The sequence below is a fragment of the Adiantum capillus-veneris genome, chromosome 20 (genome assembly GCF_014529385.1).
Source record: "Adiantum capillus-veneris isolate H3 chromosome 20, ASM1452938v2, whole genome shotgun sequence".
NCBI classification, from domain to species: Eukaryota; Viridiplantae; Streptophyta; class Polypodiopsida; order Polypodiales; family Pteridaceae; genus Adiantum; species Adiantum capillus-veneris.
In genome coordinates, this window is record NC_140950.1 from 140,718,104 (window position 1) to 140,738,146 (window position 20,043).

At 46.3% G+C, this 20,043-nt stretch overlaps 1 protein-coding gene across 1 annotated transcript; it reads right to left on the reverse strand.

Annotated features, from left to right (window-relative positions):
- Positions 1-764: 764 nt before the first annotated feature.
- On the reverse strand, positions 765-5,730 carry LOC147433319 (cellulose synthase-like protein D2). Its single transcript, XM_086492919.1, has 3 exons — positions 4,391-5,730; positions 2,896-3,700; positions 765-2,785 (listed from the first exon to the last, which is right to left on the reverse strand). The coding sequence occupies exons 1-3, from the start codon at positions 5,293-5,295 to the stop codon at positions 1,019-1,021; spliced, it is 3,477 nt and encodes a 1,158-aa protein (XP_086349045.1). The 5' UTR covers positions 5,296-5,730; the 3' UTR covers positions 765-1,018.
- Between the last annotated feature and the right edge of the window lie 14,313 nt (positions 5,731-20,043).

Below are 20,043 nucleotides of genomic sequence, written 5' to 3' on the forward strand. Positions count from 1 at the left end.
AGAGCATAGTCCCGCTATGTTTTAATGAGATTAGTAGGATGAGTAGTATGCTTTTTGGAAAAGATCTCACATCATTTAACTTTTTAGGAATGTTTTCACCTCATTGGTTGCAAGATTTACCAAATACCTTTTCTTTGATTTGAGGGAGGTGGAAAAGAAATAGCCCCTTTTTCATTTGTTGGTACTCCGAATGGAGGGGTAAACTCGAGAAAAAGATCAATAATAAAGGCAACAACTGTAGATCTATTTTCATTAAACAAAAATGGCCTTTCATTAACCTCAGATACTACATTAGGTGCTGAATTATGATTAAATAACCACTTTAAAGTGATGAGGTAAGCTATACCTTTCGTCAAAACTATCATCCTATCGATTCTATTATGAACTTGGTTTACTACTACTAGCTTTACGAAAGCTGTCCCCTTGAATCTACTAACATAATATGGTGGAAGGGGGAGCCCTTTACACGTGTCGCAATCTGCGACCTGAAGACTAAAGTCCAAAACTAAAACAAACCCCTTTGCACACGATAAAGAGGGAGAGATGGAGAGAGAGAGAGAGAGAGAGAGAGAGAGAGGCCGCCGAAGGAGGCCGGCCGTACTTGTACTAAAACATTGCTTGCAACCACACGCACACTCGCACATATGGTTGTCATTCAATGACCTCTCATTTGACCTTTTCATAAAGGTTGGACTTCTTCTGCGCCTTGCTTTGCAAATATGCAAACTTGCAAAGCCCCTCCCACTGAAAGAGACCCATTCACAATTTAGAACACGATGTAAAGATTATTTGAAACAAAGAATACAATTGATAAGGACACTCTGTTTGGCTGGCCCTTTGACCAAGAAAAAGTATTGGGCCCGGAACGAAAATTCTCAAAAGAATACAAAAGGTCACACTTTTGCAAGCTGTACACAACAGGCCCCATTTGCGACTTCTCTGGAAATGGAGCCCGGCAGAGGATATGGCCAGGTGTGGCTTTCGCAGTTGCTCCGCCAAACTGAAAAACCGACCTTCCCTAAAGCGAGAACCCACTAGAAAACTGATTCTGCGGATTGCTAATGGCAACCCACAACAGCGATATTGTAATTGAAATGAGCCCCGCCCACACCCACACGATTGTGGGCAACCTGCCCCTCCTGCCCATAAGCCCCTTCGCAAATGGATACAAATGCATCAGCACCCACAAACTGAAGAAAACTCCTCCTAGCAGCTTGCTCCATGATGGGTCACTGCTGTATATTGTCCTCGCAATCGCCACCGCAATTGCGATCATGTTCACCATCACTATTGTCAGTGGAAGTATCATCAGCGCCGACCATTTCACCACATAGAGGTCTGCAAATTCATCAGTTTCTCCCTCTGTTGAAGCCTTGGTTGTCAATGTGAATGATATGTCTATCCCTGCAACCACTTTCAGCAGCCCTTGCAGCACCGCTGCAATGTGAGCACTTGTACCACCGATCACCCAAAATTGCTCATTTCGCCACCATTCTTCCAATGTGATGCCTGCCCACTTCACCTCGAGAACTGCTAGCATGCAGAGGGTCAATGTGATCACAAGCAAGTATATAAGGAAGAACACGTCCAGGGTTTGCACAATAAATTGATCTGTGAAGAGGGACAATGCCGGTAAGAAGCAGTAGACCATGAGAAAGATGGAGGTAAAAGGGTAGATGCCCACATTCGTGTAGGCAATGCGCTGTAAGATCTTCATGCGACTGCCAGCCAGGAGCCCATTGTTGCGCGAGAAAAAAATTTCCACAGAGCCGGTTGCCCACCGGAGCACCTGCTGCAGCCTATCTGTAAGGTTAATGGGAGCACTGCCACGGAATGCATCGCGCTTTGTAACACAATAGACAGACCGCCATCCTCGATCGTGCATGCGAAAACCAGTGACAACATCTTCAGTAACAGAGCCATAGATCCAGCCCACACTATTGCCCCATTCTGTCTTGTCTTCATACCAGCAAGAAATAACACTGATAGCCTCTGCAATGGTGGCGGGGTCCAGGGGCTCTCGCTGCACTGTGAGTGCACCTGGTGGGCGTCCAAATTTGATGCCTGGGTGATCAGCTAAAGGCCTTCCTTGAAACTCAGCTCTGGGAATAGACATTAGGAAGGAGCTTGAGTTCCCAAACTTCTTGGGCACCAGTTGCATTTCTTGATCCTCTTCATCCTCTCCCATCATAGAAGCAGAATCCAGCTCCATTTTCTTTGTATTAGAATGCACTTGCTTTCTCCTCCTCCTGCTGCTGCCCGCACAACAGCAGCACAACCCTGAGCAAAGCCCTCCATGGTCTTTGTACCGAGGCGGATCAAAGGCATACAAGGAAATCCGCCTAAACATGCACCCAGTTCCCACGTACATAGGGCCCTGCAGCCCATCCAATGCCCTCATGTTCCCATCGAAGAACACAGTGTTATGATTGGCATAACGATCACTGGGATCAATCCCTTCAAATCTTTGTGGAAACTGCACATAGCAGATATTCTCGCCTCCTCTGTCCATCATGAAGCATATGCCCTCCCTGAATGCCATAGAATTGTAAACATAGTGATCACAGTCAAGATTAAGAATGAAGGGCCCATTGGACATGATTGCTGAGCTACGGACTAAAGCATTCATGGCACCAGCCTTTTTGTTGTGATCATAACCTGGTCGCTTCTCACGGGACACATATACCAACATGGGCAACCGAATGTCAACCTCAGTGGTGTCAATTAGGTTCTCCTCATTTTCACTGCCAAAGAGGGGTTCATAGCTGGGAGGAGCAAGCATAACCTGCAAAGCATGACGTTTCCTCACATTACTTCACTGACAACAAGCTAGCATAAGGATCACAGGGTTCGGATTATACATGTCATGACAGTCTTAAGAGGAAGCGTGCTAACCTGAATGATACCAGCATGGTCTCCTTTGCCATGCTCCAAGCTCGGTGTAGTCCATGTCCCTGGCCAATGGGTACCATCTGCCATCCATGTTGCTTTTAGCACATTCAGTGGCTCACTAGGATCCAAACCATTCTCCACTTGGTGCCTCTTGGCTTTAATGTCTTCATGAGCATTGTAGGCATCTGATCTCCTCCTTATTGACTCTGGTAAGCCATTGATTCGTACCTTAAACTCATCGTATTCCCTCTTCACTCTTCTACGATCCTTCACAAAGTCATGTCGCACCTTGTTCTTTGTAGGGTCCCCCTTCAGATTAAAATATGATTCAGGATTGCGAGGTTCTATGGCATGCTTCCTGCAGAAGGGTATCCAGATCCGGGCAAAGCTTGCGGCCTCTGCCATGGCCTCAAATGTGAGCAAGGCCCCTCCATCATCAGAAAGGTAGCAAGCAAGTTTCTCAACGGGGTATTCCGCTGCCAAGATAGAGAGGATAGTGTTAGCAGTCACCAAGGGAGGTTCCTTCTCTGGGTCGGCTGTCGACACAAATATGTCAATTCCAGGAAGATCAGATAGGCCCGAAGGATTTTCGGGGCTGAGTTGTTCAAACTTATCCTTCAAAACTACAAGGTCAGTGGCCCTGTTCACTGGACAAAGTTTGGGCAGCTGATCCAAAACCCATGAAAATGTGAACCAAATTTCACAAACTATAGACATTCCCCAAAGCCACATAGCATCAGTGTTTGGATGTGTAATTCTCCACATCAAGAACAACACAAGAGCTGCAAAACGGACGACCACGAGCAGCCTGCAAAGGGAAACAAAAACAAGTTACTCTTGCAAGAGACTTAAGTTCATGACAATCATCATGATGAAAGGTAGCCAATTCCAGATGCAACAAGCACAGATTCAAAATGATCATATCCATAACTACAGTAATAAGTGAAGTATGGCTGCTAGGCAGGAAAATATCCACAGTGAAGATTAGCAGGTATAACCGCCTGCGACAATTAGTCTTAATAACTGATTGTGTGCTGTTCTTTGCACTTAAGAATGGCACAAGACCGGAACTGGCTGGTCATCTGCACTTAAGAAAACATATGCGATTACATGGTGTTCCTTATCCTTGGCCAGTGGCCAAAAAATTTAACCATACAACATGTGACCCTGCTGATAAGCTAGGAAGCCAGACAAGTAAGCTCCCCCTTCTTCCTGACTGGGTATCATGGGCCGCATACATGCGGCAAGAAAGTGTTTTCACTAGCCTTCTGAGCACAACTTACCAGAAAATTGAACATAGTTTTCATGGAAGGACAGTATGTACAATGGCCTTGAAATGCACTACTATAAACAAACCATGCTGGCATTACCACCTGCATGTATTGACTGTGTAGAGCTAGTACTATGCACATATGATGCGATCTCTAGTCTCAGTATAAAGAAAACTCTTTGAAGTCATAGACAACCCATAGAAGCTTGAAAAGAATCAATGATATACCTGTAAGGACTTAGAATTCCCGCAGGGACCTTCACTTTGCGAGTAAGAGGGCGGCGGGCTCTGTCCTTAAAATCAGGAACGGAGCCTCCAGTCATAACGCCTGTGTAAGGGTCAGGTTCCTTGGGCCACACTGCATTGCCAAAGCCGTAAGTCCCCTTGGTTTCATAGAGCCAGTTGGCATGGTCAAATTCTGGGTTCCGCATAGAGAGCTGCTGAGAATGCTTCTTGGACTTCACTAGAGAGAGGCGACGGTCAAGGCGCGGCTCAACGTGATGTGCCTCAGGTGGGGCAGGAAGAGAGAGAGGGGTTGTCTGAGGCAGGTAAGGATCTTCATCGTCATCATTGGGCCTGTATAGCTCCTTGCATCCTGGGCATCTGCCCCCTGCTTTGCAAGCATCCGCATAACAATCCCTACATATCTTGAAGTTGCACTCACATGGGCTCAGCTCCTCCCCTCTCTCATCTCTGATGACTTTTCCATCACAGCCGTTCATCCTGCATGTAGCTCCTCTGCTACCAGCCATTTGAGGATGATCATCCGCAGCCCCATCTGTCATCTTGTCTAGCATATGACTTTTTGTCATGCTGTTGAATCCTCCTGTAAATATGCTACTTGATACCATCTGCTGCTCTGCCTTCATTGCAATAGTCCGGTCCATGTGATCTGAGACAGAATCGTTGCCGCTGCCCATAGGCTGGTTGTCAGGGGTGGGAGGGATGACAACGGTGTAGCCCCCATTCACTGAACCAACTTCGCTCGCCATATCAAGATCTGTGGAATCGTCTCTGACGATGCGACGGAAATATGCATTGCTTACATCTGAGGAATCCACAAAAGCAGCAGGATTTGAGCTAGGATTTCTGAATGACCGGTTAACGGCCCTGGACGGTGCGGAGGATGACATTATGAGAGGTTATGAGCGGTGAGCTTGAAAGAAGCGAGTTTCGAGCTTAAAAAGAGGAAGAGAAAGTGAGCTTGGGTCGGCGTGCTGATGATCTAGCTATGGCGGAGAATGAGCCACTAATAATGCATGCATAGACTACATACACACACAGACACAAGATTACAAATTTAAGAGTGGTGAGAGGGACAGAAACGCAGAGAGAGAGAGAGAGAGAGAGAGAGAGAGAGCAGCTAGCTGCTAGAGGGTTTGCGAGGAGCTTCCCTCGAAGCGAGCTGCGCGAAGAAGGAAAAGAAGAGGAAGAGAGATCCAGTAAAACACAGGCTGTAGTGCCATTGAAGTACGAATCGGGTCGGCGCGCCTCGCAGCCTCTTCAAAAGCGCGTAATCGCAATCTGCATCTTGCACGCATCCGAGCCTGGTCTCAAGTTGAGAGTCCTGAGTCCAACAAACAAGGAACTCTTCACATTTTTCCCTTTGGATTCCCTTATGAACCGCACAACCCTTGAACTTTGAGGCTTTCCAATAGAGGCCTAGTCCCACTGTCCACAGTACAAAAAAGAAACAATTGTTTTGGGGCGTGCCGTCCGGAATCGAGCTCGGGCCCACAGTGTTTCCTCATATCCCCCAATCACCAAATATTTCCCTACTAAACACTTCCTCAAGTGTCCTAAGAGCCGGGTCGCACCCAGGTTAGTGGGGGCGTGGAGGGAGTGGAAACCCAGAGTCGCATTCAGCCTCTTTCAGAACCATGGTCTGTGGCGCCTTTTGTCGACCAGCTCGTGTGCTTTGCTTTCATTGCCTCAGGAATTCCTACGTCCCCGGAGGAAGCAGCTAGCCCCCCTTTTTCAAAGTGGTAGCGGGGTTAGTAGAAGCCTTCGGATTCTCTGTAGAGCTTTCGGACTTGCTAAAAATGGCGAATGACTTCCCCCTGCTCCCCCCACTCCTCCTGGACGCAACCCGGCTCTAACAAACCAGGGGTGTAGCCTAGTGTAATTTTAACCAGCTGAAATTGCAAAATCTTGCCTTGAAGAAAACCAGCATAATTATAAAAGTATGGTAATTACATGCAAAGGCCTCATGTTTTTAACCTAGAATTTGAGAAAGTTTTAAGTGTGCCTTTTTTTCCTTGGTTAGATTTAAAATAGCGTTCGGGAAAAGTGTGCCTCAGCTTAATCTTGAGCGGGTTGAATCAATCCGTAGAAGGAGAAAAAGGAAATCCGCTTGGAAAATTTAAGAAAACAGAGTTAAACTGTGAAAAAAGCCTATTATTTTGCAAAATTTCCTCTTTGAATCTACCCTAGAGGATATTTTGTATGTTTGTGAAATTGATTTTTTTCCCCGAACACTGGTTAGATAAACCGTTTTCGGTAAATCCTGCTCTTCACACACTAACCACTGTTGCAATTAGCGTTTGTATCGAAACGAGGTAAGGAGAAAAAGAGAATCCCTTGGAAAATTTAAGAAAACGGAGTTAAATTGTGAAAAAAGACTATTATTTACAAAATTTCCTCTTTGAATCTACCCTAGAGGATATTTTGTATGTTTGTGAAATTGATTTTTTTCCCCGAACACTAGTTAGATAAACCGTTTTCGGTAAATCCTGGTCTTCACAAACTAATCACTGTTGCAATTAGCGTTTGTATCGAAACAAGGTAAGCTAATTGGTTCGCGTGTGCACCGTGTGTATTCGAGCCACGAGGTGGTGGATTTTGAACTCCACCATAATCCGAGCGGCACCTAGAAACTCGATTCCAAACTCGAATCTCTATGGCATCTTTCAAATTTCAATTGTACCTCTTTCAGAAAAAGAAAAAACTACCCCACACATCAAATAACAATCTATTTCATTCTCCTAACCTAAGGTTTCTCCAAGTTTTTGTTCCATTTCAAAGTCAGCTTTATCGTTTTTGCCCTATCTTTATGCTACGAGTATGATAAAGTTATTTTTCTGATCAAAGTTGATACAATTTTTTATAAGGCAAAGCTCAATACTGAACTAAATTCAGGCAAAAGCTTTCATGATTGACACATGACAGCATGTCCTCAATCTATCGGACGGCTGACAATGCAGATCTCTCTCTCTCTCTCTCTCTCTCTCTCTCTCAAACACACACAAACGGCAGCCGCTCTCATTTGTTTAGCCATATTACACTATTCCCACACAAAAAGGCAAGAGTTCACATAAAGCCAAGTGGCACAATTCCCTTACTCAACAATGTAGGAGATTTCTTTTTAGGAAGCTCTCTTGTCTTTAGCATTGAGCAAGGAGAGGGCTTCGAAGTGAAGCTTAGGGTTATGCGCTATGGCGAAGGGGTAGCGGGGTTCCTTTGTCGGCCTGTGTATTGTGGCTCTAGGTGTTAGTTAGCTCGCGGTAGCATTCGTCATCATCCTCAATCTCACAACCAAGTTTTTTTTTTTTGAGATCGTTAGCATCACTGTCCCGCTAGTAAGATTCGGCCAGGGGTGCTTCCCCAATGCCTTAAGCGGCGGTCGTCCCCACCTCCCCTCCTGCCCACCTGCATACGCCGTGTTCCAACGGCTACAGTCGGTTGTGCTTGCCCCCCCCCCCCCCCCCGTCTGCTGTGGCAGGTTGAAGTTCTGATTATTATCGCAGCACTACTTTGCGATAATAATCGCCCTTGTGTTTGCCGGCATTGCAATTATTATCTCTCTTTAATAATCGCATTTGCTTATCCCGCTAGGCTTTGTGCTTCGTTGAGCCTTCACTTAATAATCGCATTTGCTTATCCCGCTAGGCTTGTTGCTTCGTTGAGCCTATACTTAATAATCGCATTTGCTTATCCCGCTAGGTTTTTCCTTCGTTGAGCCTTCACTTAATCATTGCGATTGTGGTTTTCACCACCACCTAGTGGAGAGAATAGTCGCTTTCAAAAAAGCAAGTATTATCTCCTTTATTAAGATCTCCCTTTTGTGACTTGGTGTCGGTGAGGCCTTTCACCGCGCCATGGCGAGCTCCTCTAACCCGTTCTATGCCGAAGCAATGGGGCAGGCAAACAGAGGTCGGCGATCGAGCAGCCCGACATTCTGAAGGCTATCGATCCGACATGCGACTTTGCGAAACCAGGCACCGATTAATAGCGGTCAAAGCTCCCTTACTAATCTGAGTAAGGAGGAACTGAAACAAAGAAAGACGCAGGTGGAAAAAGACCTAGCGACAATCCTTTGTGCACTATCATTGAACAAAAGGTCGCGCGAAGATTCGACGACGCAGGAGGATGCTATTGAAGTGGCCAAAGGGGACAGAGCTTTCCAAGCACTCAAGAAGGCGCTCTCGCAACGTGTCGAGGTGGAAGATGCCGTTACGGTGGTTGTTCCCCCTGGCATTGTGAAAAGACAACTTGCGGAGGGGTTGCAAATTCCACTCTGGTCTTCGGGTTTATGGGGAGAGTTCCCAATAGAATTGAGCTCAGTAAAACTGGCTCTGCAGTCCACTGATTCTGAATCAACACGGCTCGGTAATGTTCACCCAATATATAGCAAAAGGATTTGTGTCACTTCAGTTCAACAACAGTGCAATGGTTGAGAGGGTTTTGGCAAAAAGCCCGTTGTCCTTCGATCGCGCGCCGATGTGCGTGCTCCCTTGGGACCCTCGGTTTGAATCTAACAAGGCATTCAAGGATCTTTGCCCAGTATGGGTGGAGTTTGTCAACCTCCCCATATGGCTTAGGAAGAACTTGAAGGACCTCGCAGCTTCGCTTGGTGATCCACCGGAAGCCACAGTCAAAGAACTTGGTGGTGAATGTTGGGGTAGGACTAAAGATCATTCCTCTGAACTTTAACACCTTCTTCGGGGCCTGCTTCAAATGCAACAAAATTCGGGCATTATGCAAGGGCGTGTGCCGCTGAGGTGCTAAAGCCTACAGACCAGATGATGGACAGAAGCAAATTACAGGCTATCCCACAGGGTGGCACGAATGCAATAGATCCCACAAAGAAGCCTACTGAAAATCTTGGCAAGGCAGAGGGTGGTCAAAGTAAAGTCAACTCGGATAAAGATGTGGAGAACAAGATCATGGCAACCGGGGTAAGGGCAAGACCACCCAAAGCTACCGCTTTTCATCCACCGCTCAACAAAGAACGGCCACCCCAGTAATACAGAAGATCGTGATGTTTCCAACTCTCAGGTCAAAAGATGAGGGCTGCCAACAAATATCTCATATTTCATGTGAACGGCTGAAAGCGCAGGCTAGGGCCTTGGGACAAATCAAAGGTCTCCCGCCGGATTTCCCAAAGCCTCCTTTCCTATATGACAACTTATTTAAAGTTTTGGAGAAGACGAATCAAGGGGACCTTTTCACTTCCAAGCTGGATACCATGCAGGTTCCAACAGAAAAGGAGCCAATGAAAGAGGACAACCTGAATGGGAACTATGTTGAAGAATTCCTGGAGGCAGAAGAATTTGTCCCCCTTTCGCAATGATGGATACTCTCTCTATTCAATCTTGGAATGTGAAGGGATTGAAAACCCGAAAGGAGGGCACTCTCTTCTGGGAAGAAGTGAAGAAAGAGAAGGCAGTCAATTGATGGGCCATCCAAGAGAACCATTTGGATGCTCGTAGCAAGAGAAAACAGGCTGTACGAAAAAAAATTATCTTTTATGGGGAAGGAAGTGACGGTTTCAGGGGTGTCTTGTTCATTGCTGACAGAGACTTGGAGCCAAAGATGGTTCTAAACCACCCCTCCGGAAGAGTCCTTGGTGTTAGGATCAGATGGGATGATCAACCTATCACCATAGTAAATGTTTATGTCCCTTGCAATGCAAAGGATAGAGCTAAACTACGAATGCAGCTTAGGGATACTCCGATCGAAGGGAAGTGGCTGATGGTTGGAGATTTCAATATGGTCGAGAAAAGCAAGGACAGAACACGCTCCACCAATATATTGGCTGGCTTAGAAAAGTCTAAATGGCTGAGATTATGTGAGAAGTGGGCTATGATTGACTTGTGGGAAGTGGGCCCATGGAACAGCATGCCTGGATTCACCTACACAAGCCTTCTGCATGCCCGCACTACCTCCCGGTTGGACAGATGCTACTGCTCTCATCAAGCTGACTGGATCTCATTGACGTTAGAGATGAAGGTAATCTCAACAAAAAGCCTTTCCGATCACATGCCATTACACTTACAACTCAAGAAAGATAAGGGGGGAAGAGGGGGGGGGGGGGGGGGGGGGGGGGGGGGGCAATCCCTGAGAGGGGAGAAAAAGCTTCTGGTTACATGGACACACCTGTTCAAAGACCCTCTCTTCAGAAGCATCACTAAGAAAGCGTTGGGAAAGCTCAAGAAAGATGTGGGGATTAATAAACCTAGTCCTTGGAATCTATTTGCTCGGAGTGTACAAAAAGCTATCAAAACTTCGGGTCCTCGGGTTAAAAAAGCCAATGAGGCACATATCAAACATCTCACAGAGGAGGTAGCGTAATTAGCCTCTAGGAAGGCTGCCGGACTGGCTACCGAGGATGAGCACAAGCGATGGCTTGAAGCTAAATCTCATATGGCCAACGAACAGCTGGAGGAAATCAAGAAGGCGAGATTGCTCTCTAGGGAAACTTTCCTTCAACCAGAGCCTTGTAACCAAGCACATTTTTTTAGGGCTCTGAAAGTGAGGAAGAGTCGAGGTCGGGTGCAAGTGTAATGGCTATTGCCCGCACAGGAGCAATAGGCATTACGGGAATGATTACCCGCAAACTACATTATGTGAACATCAAACACATAGAAATAGGAGAGAAGACAGTACACAGTACACAGGCACATACCACCTCCTGCTTCATTCATATGTAATCCGGACACAGAGTTACAACAGTAGATGTCATGAATAACATAGAGGTTGGTTGGTTACATCAAAAGACAGGTATGCCCCTCCATATACAACCGCTGCTCCAGCGCAGATCGGGAACGGTGCACACACTCCTGTCCCATGATATTCTGTGAAGAATTGCTGCCACGGCCACCGCATACCGCATGACTCCTGATCCGCAATGTCCAGACCTCCGCAGGACCGCACGACCGCATGTGCGACTCATGCCGTAACACTTGGCACGCACGGTGGATCGCGCGAACCCACACTCAACCCCTCCGGTTGGAAGGTTCCGGTTGCTGCTCTTCGACCTGTTCTGGTGAAGAGGAAATGTCAATGTAGCCAAAGCCTCTAAAATCTGCAGTATGTGCCCGATAGACCTCATCCAAAAGATGTGGATCTATCTCAGTATGTTCCGGCCAAGGAGCCTAAGGAATAAACTGCGTTGGCAAAGAAATAGATTGCGGTGCCTGTGGCAAAGGAGCAAGAGGCATATGTAGAGGATAATAGCGAGAAAGGTATCGATTAAGAGCAGACCAAAATGGAGGGCATGGGGGTAGATTGAGGGAGAAAGAATGAGCCAAGGTCTCCACCCAAAAACAGACCCTGCGCCGCTCCTTACAAAATCGACGAATCATTTTCTGCAAATGAGATACATGAGCCTGGGCCTCAGCACAATCCTCTGTAGATTGCGCCCAATTAGCAATATCAAAACCTTCGAGAACAACACTCGTATCTCTGTCAATGTTGGATGACTCAGGTTGCTGCACCGCAACCTGCTGTGTTGGTGGCTATGCTCTCACCTCAGCAAATAAGCATGCGTTCCAGCTCTGTAGTTGATTGTCCAAAAAGATACGGAGATCCTATTGCATCTCCACTGCCAATGCATCCAAATCATTCATACTGATCATTACATCACTAGGGTGAGATGCTAAGTATGAGGCAAGGCTATGCTGCGTTCGTAATTGAAGAAGTTCTTCTTGAATGGACGCCACAAACGCAGCATTAGCCCCCTGAAGCGTTTGTATTTCTGCATTCTGCTGGCGAGCCGTTGCAGTCAAATCTTCATTTTGGTTGGTCAACTCGGCAATGCGAGCTTGCAGAGCCGTTACCTGCGTTTCCAGCTCATTAACTCTACCCTCTGTTGTGGGGGCTGGCCAGGCTGCACGAATAGACTTTGAAAGTCTACACAAAAAAGTGTCGCACGCCTATATTTGGTCAGCAGGGTTTGTTGTCGTAGCCTCCCAGAGTAGCACTGCAGAAAGAGTACCTCTCGTCGAGGCATCCACATTGGTGGTTCCAGAAGTTTCCGATTGCGAGGGAACGTCCGCAGCCGGAGAGCCCGTCCTCAGCGGAGTAGCAATTGCCACTCTCTCCTGCATTCGGCTGCGCCAGCGTGCCACCGTAGAATCCTCCAGCACCGGAGATGCAGTCGCAGGAGGTGGTGTAGAGAACTACTGTTCCTCCCAGTCGCGCTTGCGGGTTGCTGGTCCTGCAGTGGCCATCTCTTGGGCTCCAGAGGGTACCACTGCAGTCGATGGACCCGGCAATTCCTCAGTGCCAACATTCTGCTATTGTGTTTCCCGCCCAGCAGGAATGCCAAACTCTGGGTTTGAGTCAGAGGGGCAACAGTCCCTTGGACCACCAATCGGTCATCTTCAAAGTGGCATAGAGGACGCAGGGCAAGCAGAAAAACTTCCCTTAAGGGAAAGATTAGTGTGAGCAGTTGGCTGACTTTTGTGTTGGTTGGGGTATTTCGCCCCAACTGTGCCATCACTCTTTGGCATTCTGCCAACAGTCTTTCTTTGACAATTGCTGCCCAAGCCACTGGCCCAAAGTTGGCCGAATGCAAAACATTCCTCGCTCTGGTCGAGATGGTATAGGTTTTGGCTTGTAGCCAAATTGCCTCGAGAAACCATCTATACACATCCATGGTTGCTATATCTGACAACCCTGAAAGCTTATATTCACCTTTCACTTTCAATCCAAACTCCTGCTCGACATCTGCAGCAGGAATCACATGAGACGCGCGCACCACTCTATCGTTGGGCAAACAGCAACACCTGGAAATTCTTTCTGCTGTCAGCTGAATCTATTGGTTATTCAGCTCCGCCATATCTCCAGCAACCAATTGCTCAATCAAACCTGCTACCTACGGGTGAACAGGTATCCCTTGCCAATCCAAGTTGGCAAACACACGTAGCCGCAAATCTTGCAGCAAGGCGTCCACTCGGCGAAGCGCTAACTGTTGTACTAGGGTGAAGGGGATGCATTGCAGGAGAGAAGTCTTCATGGCGACGATGAGATGCAGGAGCAGAGAATATAGAGCTAAGGACGTGTGATACACAAAACAGGAGAAGCACAACAATAATCGTCTGCATGTAGTAACCCTCTCACAATGAGTGCCTAAGATGGGGCGAGTATGGCTCAGACGCCTTATGGCTGACTTGGGTGTTGGACAGGACACTGCCAACACTATCTACACTGACAGTCAGAGCGCATTGGCAGTTGCGAGGAACCCAGTTTTTCATGCTCGCACAAAGCACATTGAGGTGCATTACCACTATGTTAGGGAGAGGCTCTCAGCAGGAGAGATCAGCTTGGCTTATGTGCCAACACAGGACAACCTTGCAGATCTTTTCACAAAGGCATTGTCTCGTGAGAAGCTTGAAGCTTTCCGCAAAGCTTTGGGCTTACTCCCCTTTGTGGACTGATCCTGTCCTCAGGGCATGGCACTTCCCTTTACTCATGTGCCAGCTCTCGTTCACCGCATCACTCCAGGGGGGATTTGTTACCATATACATGTGGTAGTGATGTGTGTGAACACATTAGGACCGCCGGGGCATTTTTTTCCTCTTTAGGAGGTTTTTTCCCCCGTGCATTGTATATACGCCCATCACTCTAGGGCTATCTATCTTTCCATTGCACACTAAGTAACATACTCTCTATTGTGTGCCTTGAGCTTCCTTCGTCTTCTCCAAGCTGTGTGTGTTTCTCTGCAACCCTAATTCCAACAGAATCCCCCACCGAGTTCCCCTTCGGAACCAGAGAAATATCTGCCACATATAAACAGACCAAATCCGGATTAGCTTTCAGAAATTGCTCCTCTTCTAATCCTTCCACCATATTTATTGTTTCTGCTATCACCAGCCATGCTGCCTGAACTGGTTGTCTGCATGTTCCCAACATCACCCGCACTTTCCTTCTACCCTTTTTTACTGTAAGCATATTTGCTTCCCAATTATGCTTTACCCTCGCTTGTCGTAACCAGGGTCTCCCCAAGATAATGTGATAATCTTGATTATGATCCTCAATATTCAAGACCACTAAGGAAACGACAAAAGATAAGCCCGCCACATCCAAGACAATGCCCCGATGTAACCCCACTGGTTGCACTCTTCTTTGATCTGCCATGCGGACAACAAAGGGTGCAGGCTCCCAATCACTGAGTCTAAAACGCTCACAAGCTGCTTGAGTAATAATGTTTACTCCCGCTCCTCCATCCAATAGTACTTTGTCAATGTATGTTCCATGGTATCTAACTGAAAGCTCCGGAATGCAGGTATCCGTGATCCTATTTGTCGGCAATGGGGCTGAATCATCCTACTCACTTTCAACTTTCCCGATGGCGACTTCCCTCAGCTCTGTGGACGTTTGTCGCAGCAATGCATTATGAAAATTCGGGACCAATTTCAGCAATGAACCCAGAGGTACTTGTATTGGCGACGTGAGGACCTCTTTCCAAAGTGAATTCCTATCCTCCTCTTCTTGAATATCATCCTTATTTCCAACTTTTCCTTCCTTTATTTCCAGACCCACAGTCGATGGTATTGATGACTTCACTGGTGGTGCGGATTGTGGCAACCGGGACACAATCTTTTTCCACACTTTTTCCTGAGCCGTCCAATCCGGAATCTTTACATCGGGTGGTGGAACCACATTTTTACCCGATCGCGTGATTAATGAAACCATTGGATCAGACTCCTCCAATCCTTCAATCTGAACCATAGCCACACTAGTCTGTTTCCCTGCAGTGCGTTCCTGCTTCTTCCGATCATATTCCATAGCCTCAGTACACTCGGATCGCCAGTGCCCATCCCCCAAACAGAAAAGGCAGGTCTTGGGTCGATTAGGATCTCGGCCACCTCTTCCACGACCTCGTCCTCCTCCTTGACCCCGTCCTCTTGCTTGACCTTGCAAAGGCGTCTCTAATGTATGAGCATGAGCCATCACCACAGCAGGCTCTTGTCCCTGCCCTATCTGTGGTTGTTGCCATGTAGAAGAGTCTCCTTGACTCCGACGACCCCGGCCATTGAAATAACATTCCACTGTATTATGAGCATTGGTCGTGCAAATTGCACACCACTTCTGATTCATTGCGCACTCCTGAGCAGCATGGCTTGGATTTTGACACTGGGTATACCATAGTTCCTTCAGACTTTTAGCCACCGCAGCCGATTCCGACGATCTGGATGAAACACCTTTCCCATGACGCTGGGATTTTTTCCGAGGTGTCTCTTCTAATTCTTTCCTCGAATCACTGTTGCTTGAGTCTGAGGAATCTGATACTGCAGACTCCGACTCCGAACTGTCACTACCACTGTCTTGCGACTTCCGATGAGATTTCTTTTTGTCTTTTTTCTTTGATTTCTTTGCAGATTCCGTATCCTCTAAAGCTTCTCCTGCTACTACAGCCCTAGCAATTGCATTATCCAGTGGAGTAGTTACCTTATCCACTGTTGCCTGTGCGCTCCTTGCCGCACTGTCGAAGCAAGGGACTTGCCAATACACCGTATGCGAGCCACAAACGGCTCCAAGCACACAACAAGCCTAAACTAGCAAGCTCAAGAAAACAAAGGGTGTGTCACTCACCGCTCTACGCTCGCCTTCGTGGTGGATTCCTCGCCGCGATGAAGAAGAAGCTGCAGTCGTGCCGCGCTCAACCGCTTCGACGCCGTCGTGCCTTCGTAATGCTCGATCGCACACACACTCTCCCTCTCTCTCTCTCTCACACACACACACACAAGGAGGTGAAGAAGAAGAAGAAGATGGAGATGGAGCAAGAGCACTCTTCAATTGCACAAATGAGAGAATGAGTAAAAATTAGGTTTAGTTGGCTTTTATAGGAGCTCACCCCATTCACACTTGGGCGCCCATGCTTAACCAACTAATCCCTTGAATGTCCAAGTTAAAGTGCGCCTCTCATCGGCGATCACTCTACCTTTCCCTATTGGTCCGACAAGCCCGGTACCTGACTCTACCAAATACATAATACACGTCCGTCGTAGGTGATCAGGTGTCCGTGTGCCGTGAGGGTTAACATGCCCCCCTTCCTGATGTAGATTCCGTCCTCGGAAGCTATTGAGTTGAAGCTGTTTCGTCGAGGTGGAAGAGCATTTGAGATGAATGTCCTTAGCCTTCTTCAGTCACTGCAAAATCAAACAACATTGGCACAGTAATTGCATTCTCTTAAAAAGCATATGCAGTTTTAGGTAGACACATTGATTGGTAAAAGAATTTCAAACAATTTGTTAGCAATGAACATTAAATTGCAATGTAATCAAAGGCATAAACTGATGTAAAGGCAAAAAATTAAACAAGTCTGGGGTCGCTAATTTGACGGTCGAAAAGCACTAGAGATCGAATATTAATACCATGGGTAAGCTTCTTAATTTTCTGTGGTCAATTAAGTTGTTTAATCGCGAGAGCCAAGTATTCATGTTCAAGGGCTGACTAGAGGCTATATCTAGAAAACCTTGTAGTTAAGCTACCATAAAAGGAATTTCTCATGAAATCATCGCCTGACTGATTACTTTTTCTTTGACCCCCCAAGGTCTTTTCACAGTGATTCAATTATGATGTGTGTGCTTATTTTGTATGCCTTGGGTTTTTTGCTTTTCAAGGAAAAGCGCCCACACTGGGAACCTCTAGGGCTCTAGTACCATAGGCAATACATGTGAGTGAAGTACCAAATCAAGCTGAGATTTCTCTTCCAGCTTAAAATTTTACATTGTGGCACTTTGATTTTTTGTTTGTTCATTTTAATTTTGTAACTTTGGGGGGTCATATAACACTGTTACCCTCCCCAGGCTCATCACATTAGTAAACTCCCTTTATAATACTTAAGCTAAAGGTCGATAGGGTTAAGCCCACTAGAAAGCCCTAGTACATTTCATACAATGCTGCCTAAATCGGATTAAGAACCTAAGTAACCATTGCTTATTAGGAAGGCATTCCCCATGGTATTAAGAGAAGATTTCTAATACCTAGCTTGGTCAAACTAGCTTAGTCGGACTGCTTGATTTTTAAACCTAGACAAGTGACTATGACAAAAGATTGCATTGAATTAAATGTTGGATACTAAGCAAATGCACTGAATATTATGCTACCAATCACAATCAAAGCAGACAAACATGGATGCAAAAAAGATAAGGGCAATGCTAATGGACAAGAAACACCTGTTTGTGTTGATGGTCGCGCTTGATTTGAAGTGTGAACGAGAGAAAGGTTCCATGAAGGTCCAAATCCTATCAATAGCAACACGCTCCTGTACACACTAGGAAACAAAAGGAATACCTCCAGGAGACACATCAGTGGGAAAAATTAAAACTCCTAAAAAACAAACTCAAAACACAATCTAGACCCCTAACCTACCTATCTGTCACCCCTTTTAGAATCAAGGAAAGAGGATATTATATAAACCGGGTGGCCACCCTAAGGCTAGGCCTCTATCCTCATCATCTAGATAAATAAAATCGTTGTCCGTGAGGCCATAGTCTTCCTCGGTCTCTATTAGTTCCTCTTCATCATCCTCTTGTGCAAGCATGCTAATCAAGAACCTCGTGATGCGTGGATACTCATCTTGTGCAAAAGAATAAGCATGTGCCATTGGAGACACATTCGCCACTGGGTAGGGATCACTAGTTAGCCATAGACGTATCAGCCATTCTAACTCCTCAAAATTTCTCTCACATGCAAGGCTCTCTATCAAATCCCATTCGCAAGAAAGTATAGGGTAGCATACGTAGAACACTTGTTGAAAAGACAAGGGGTACCTTTCATCAAAAATAGAAGTGCATGCCTCTGGTGAAGTAGCCATTTCTGACAAGACAGATAGATTTGGTTAGGCCTTTAAAACATAAGAGTTGTTTTTGTGTGTTGCTTGACTTGACACGGTGAATTTGGACTTATATGTAAGATCTGATAGGGTGCTCTCTCATTGCTAGGCGCTCTTGCTCTTTACTATTTTTCTTTTTTTGTGAGTATAAGGCTATATATATACATTCCCTAAGATTGGAATTGAGAGGTCAGGGAAAAAGGTTGAGAGGGAAGCAAGTGAATGATGACTGTCAGCACACACTCCCCCCTTCCTTGGGTAGATCATACCGTTTGAAATGAGCTTGTCACCCTTTGAAACCAATTGTTCCAGTTGGTAATAGGTGAGGATTTTTGCCAGTAGTTTTCTATTACCCTAGGTGCCTCGTCAAGCTGCAAGGGTGGCAAGGTACTCTCCCAGGATTTTATTTGCAACGTTGTTGTAGGTGGTGAACTTACCCCGGAAGGTGCAAACTCTTTCGTGCTTGGATGGATATGTACAGTGGTAGGTGGAGGTTGTGTCGAAGCTTCTATTTGCATATAGGAACTACATGAAGAGCAAGAAGCTTCATTTGATTTCCCTGTTCCTGAGCTAGGTGGAACAAATCGTTCTTTCTTTGGTACCCAAACTAGCTCTAGAACGGGTGTGTAACATTCCATGATTTTTTCCTTTCCGCGATTTTCAATTTGTTTTGGAGCCACAGGATTGGGTTTACATGGGCCAGGTGACAGGTAAGAGTACACTTTACGTTTTGGCACCCAGATTTGATCATTTCCTTGATAGTAGCCTTGGGCTTCCAATAGTCGTTTAGGGATCCATCGCAACATTTTCTTACTTTTCTTGGAGTGAGTGGTACGGTTCTTACTAGGTTTCCGTTTTTTTGCATCAACCATGCTCACTACAGAGGTTTTAGGGACCCACTTGTATGTTTTCTCTGTTATATTAGGATGGTTCTTGTGTGTCTCAAGCTTTCTTTCAACTACATCAGTTGAAGCTCTAGAGAGTTGGGCTATGGGGACGTATGGTTCAACCTCCTGGACATGCAATGTCTTGGGTTTTATTTCCTTGGGCAATATCTCAGGGACTATGGCTTGAGTGGTAGGGCTAAGAGTTGGTTTTTGCGTTGTAACACCCCCAGTCCCCCAATCAATAGTGCATTTGGTGGCTATCATCCACGTGTGGCCTAGGTTTATATTACCCTCCATAGTTCCAGTAGGCATGACCAAAAAGTCTTGAGCTACCACCCCATTGTCATAACTGACAGAAGTGTGCCAGATTCCAAAAACCGCAGTTTTTTTCTTGTTGACACCCTTGACTTGGATAATACTCTCAGATAGAGGTGGCTTCCCTAACTGACACCACACCCCATAGGATAGCAGATTGTATTTAGCACCCGTGTCCAATAAGGCGTTATATAGCACTTTTCCATAGGCACTATTTAACTCAATGGGGTATCGTAGAGGTGTGTCAGAGTCCAACCCATCCTCTTTGTGTGCTTCATTTGCATCAGGTTCCGAGCGAGTAGCTCTACCTAATGTTTCCATGAAACGGCTAAACATACTAGTACTAGGCTGTGGAGCTTCGGGAGGTGCATGGCCTTCTCTCTCAGTGTTTTGGTTAGGGTATGCTTCCATGATTTCTGAGTCGGAGGAGGAATCACTAGCGGCTATTTTAGGGTCTTGGGTGGTGCTACCTTGTGTCCCCGCTGAGGGTCTAGAGCTTATCGTGGATGGGTAATGGGTGTCCGTATGAACAGAGGCACCCTCAATATGCTCGTGTTCTAGCACCCGCCCAGAGCGTAAGTGCATGTGCTTTTGATACCCTAAGGTGTCAAAAA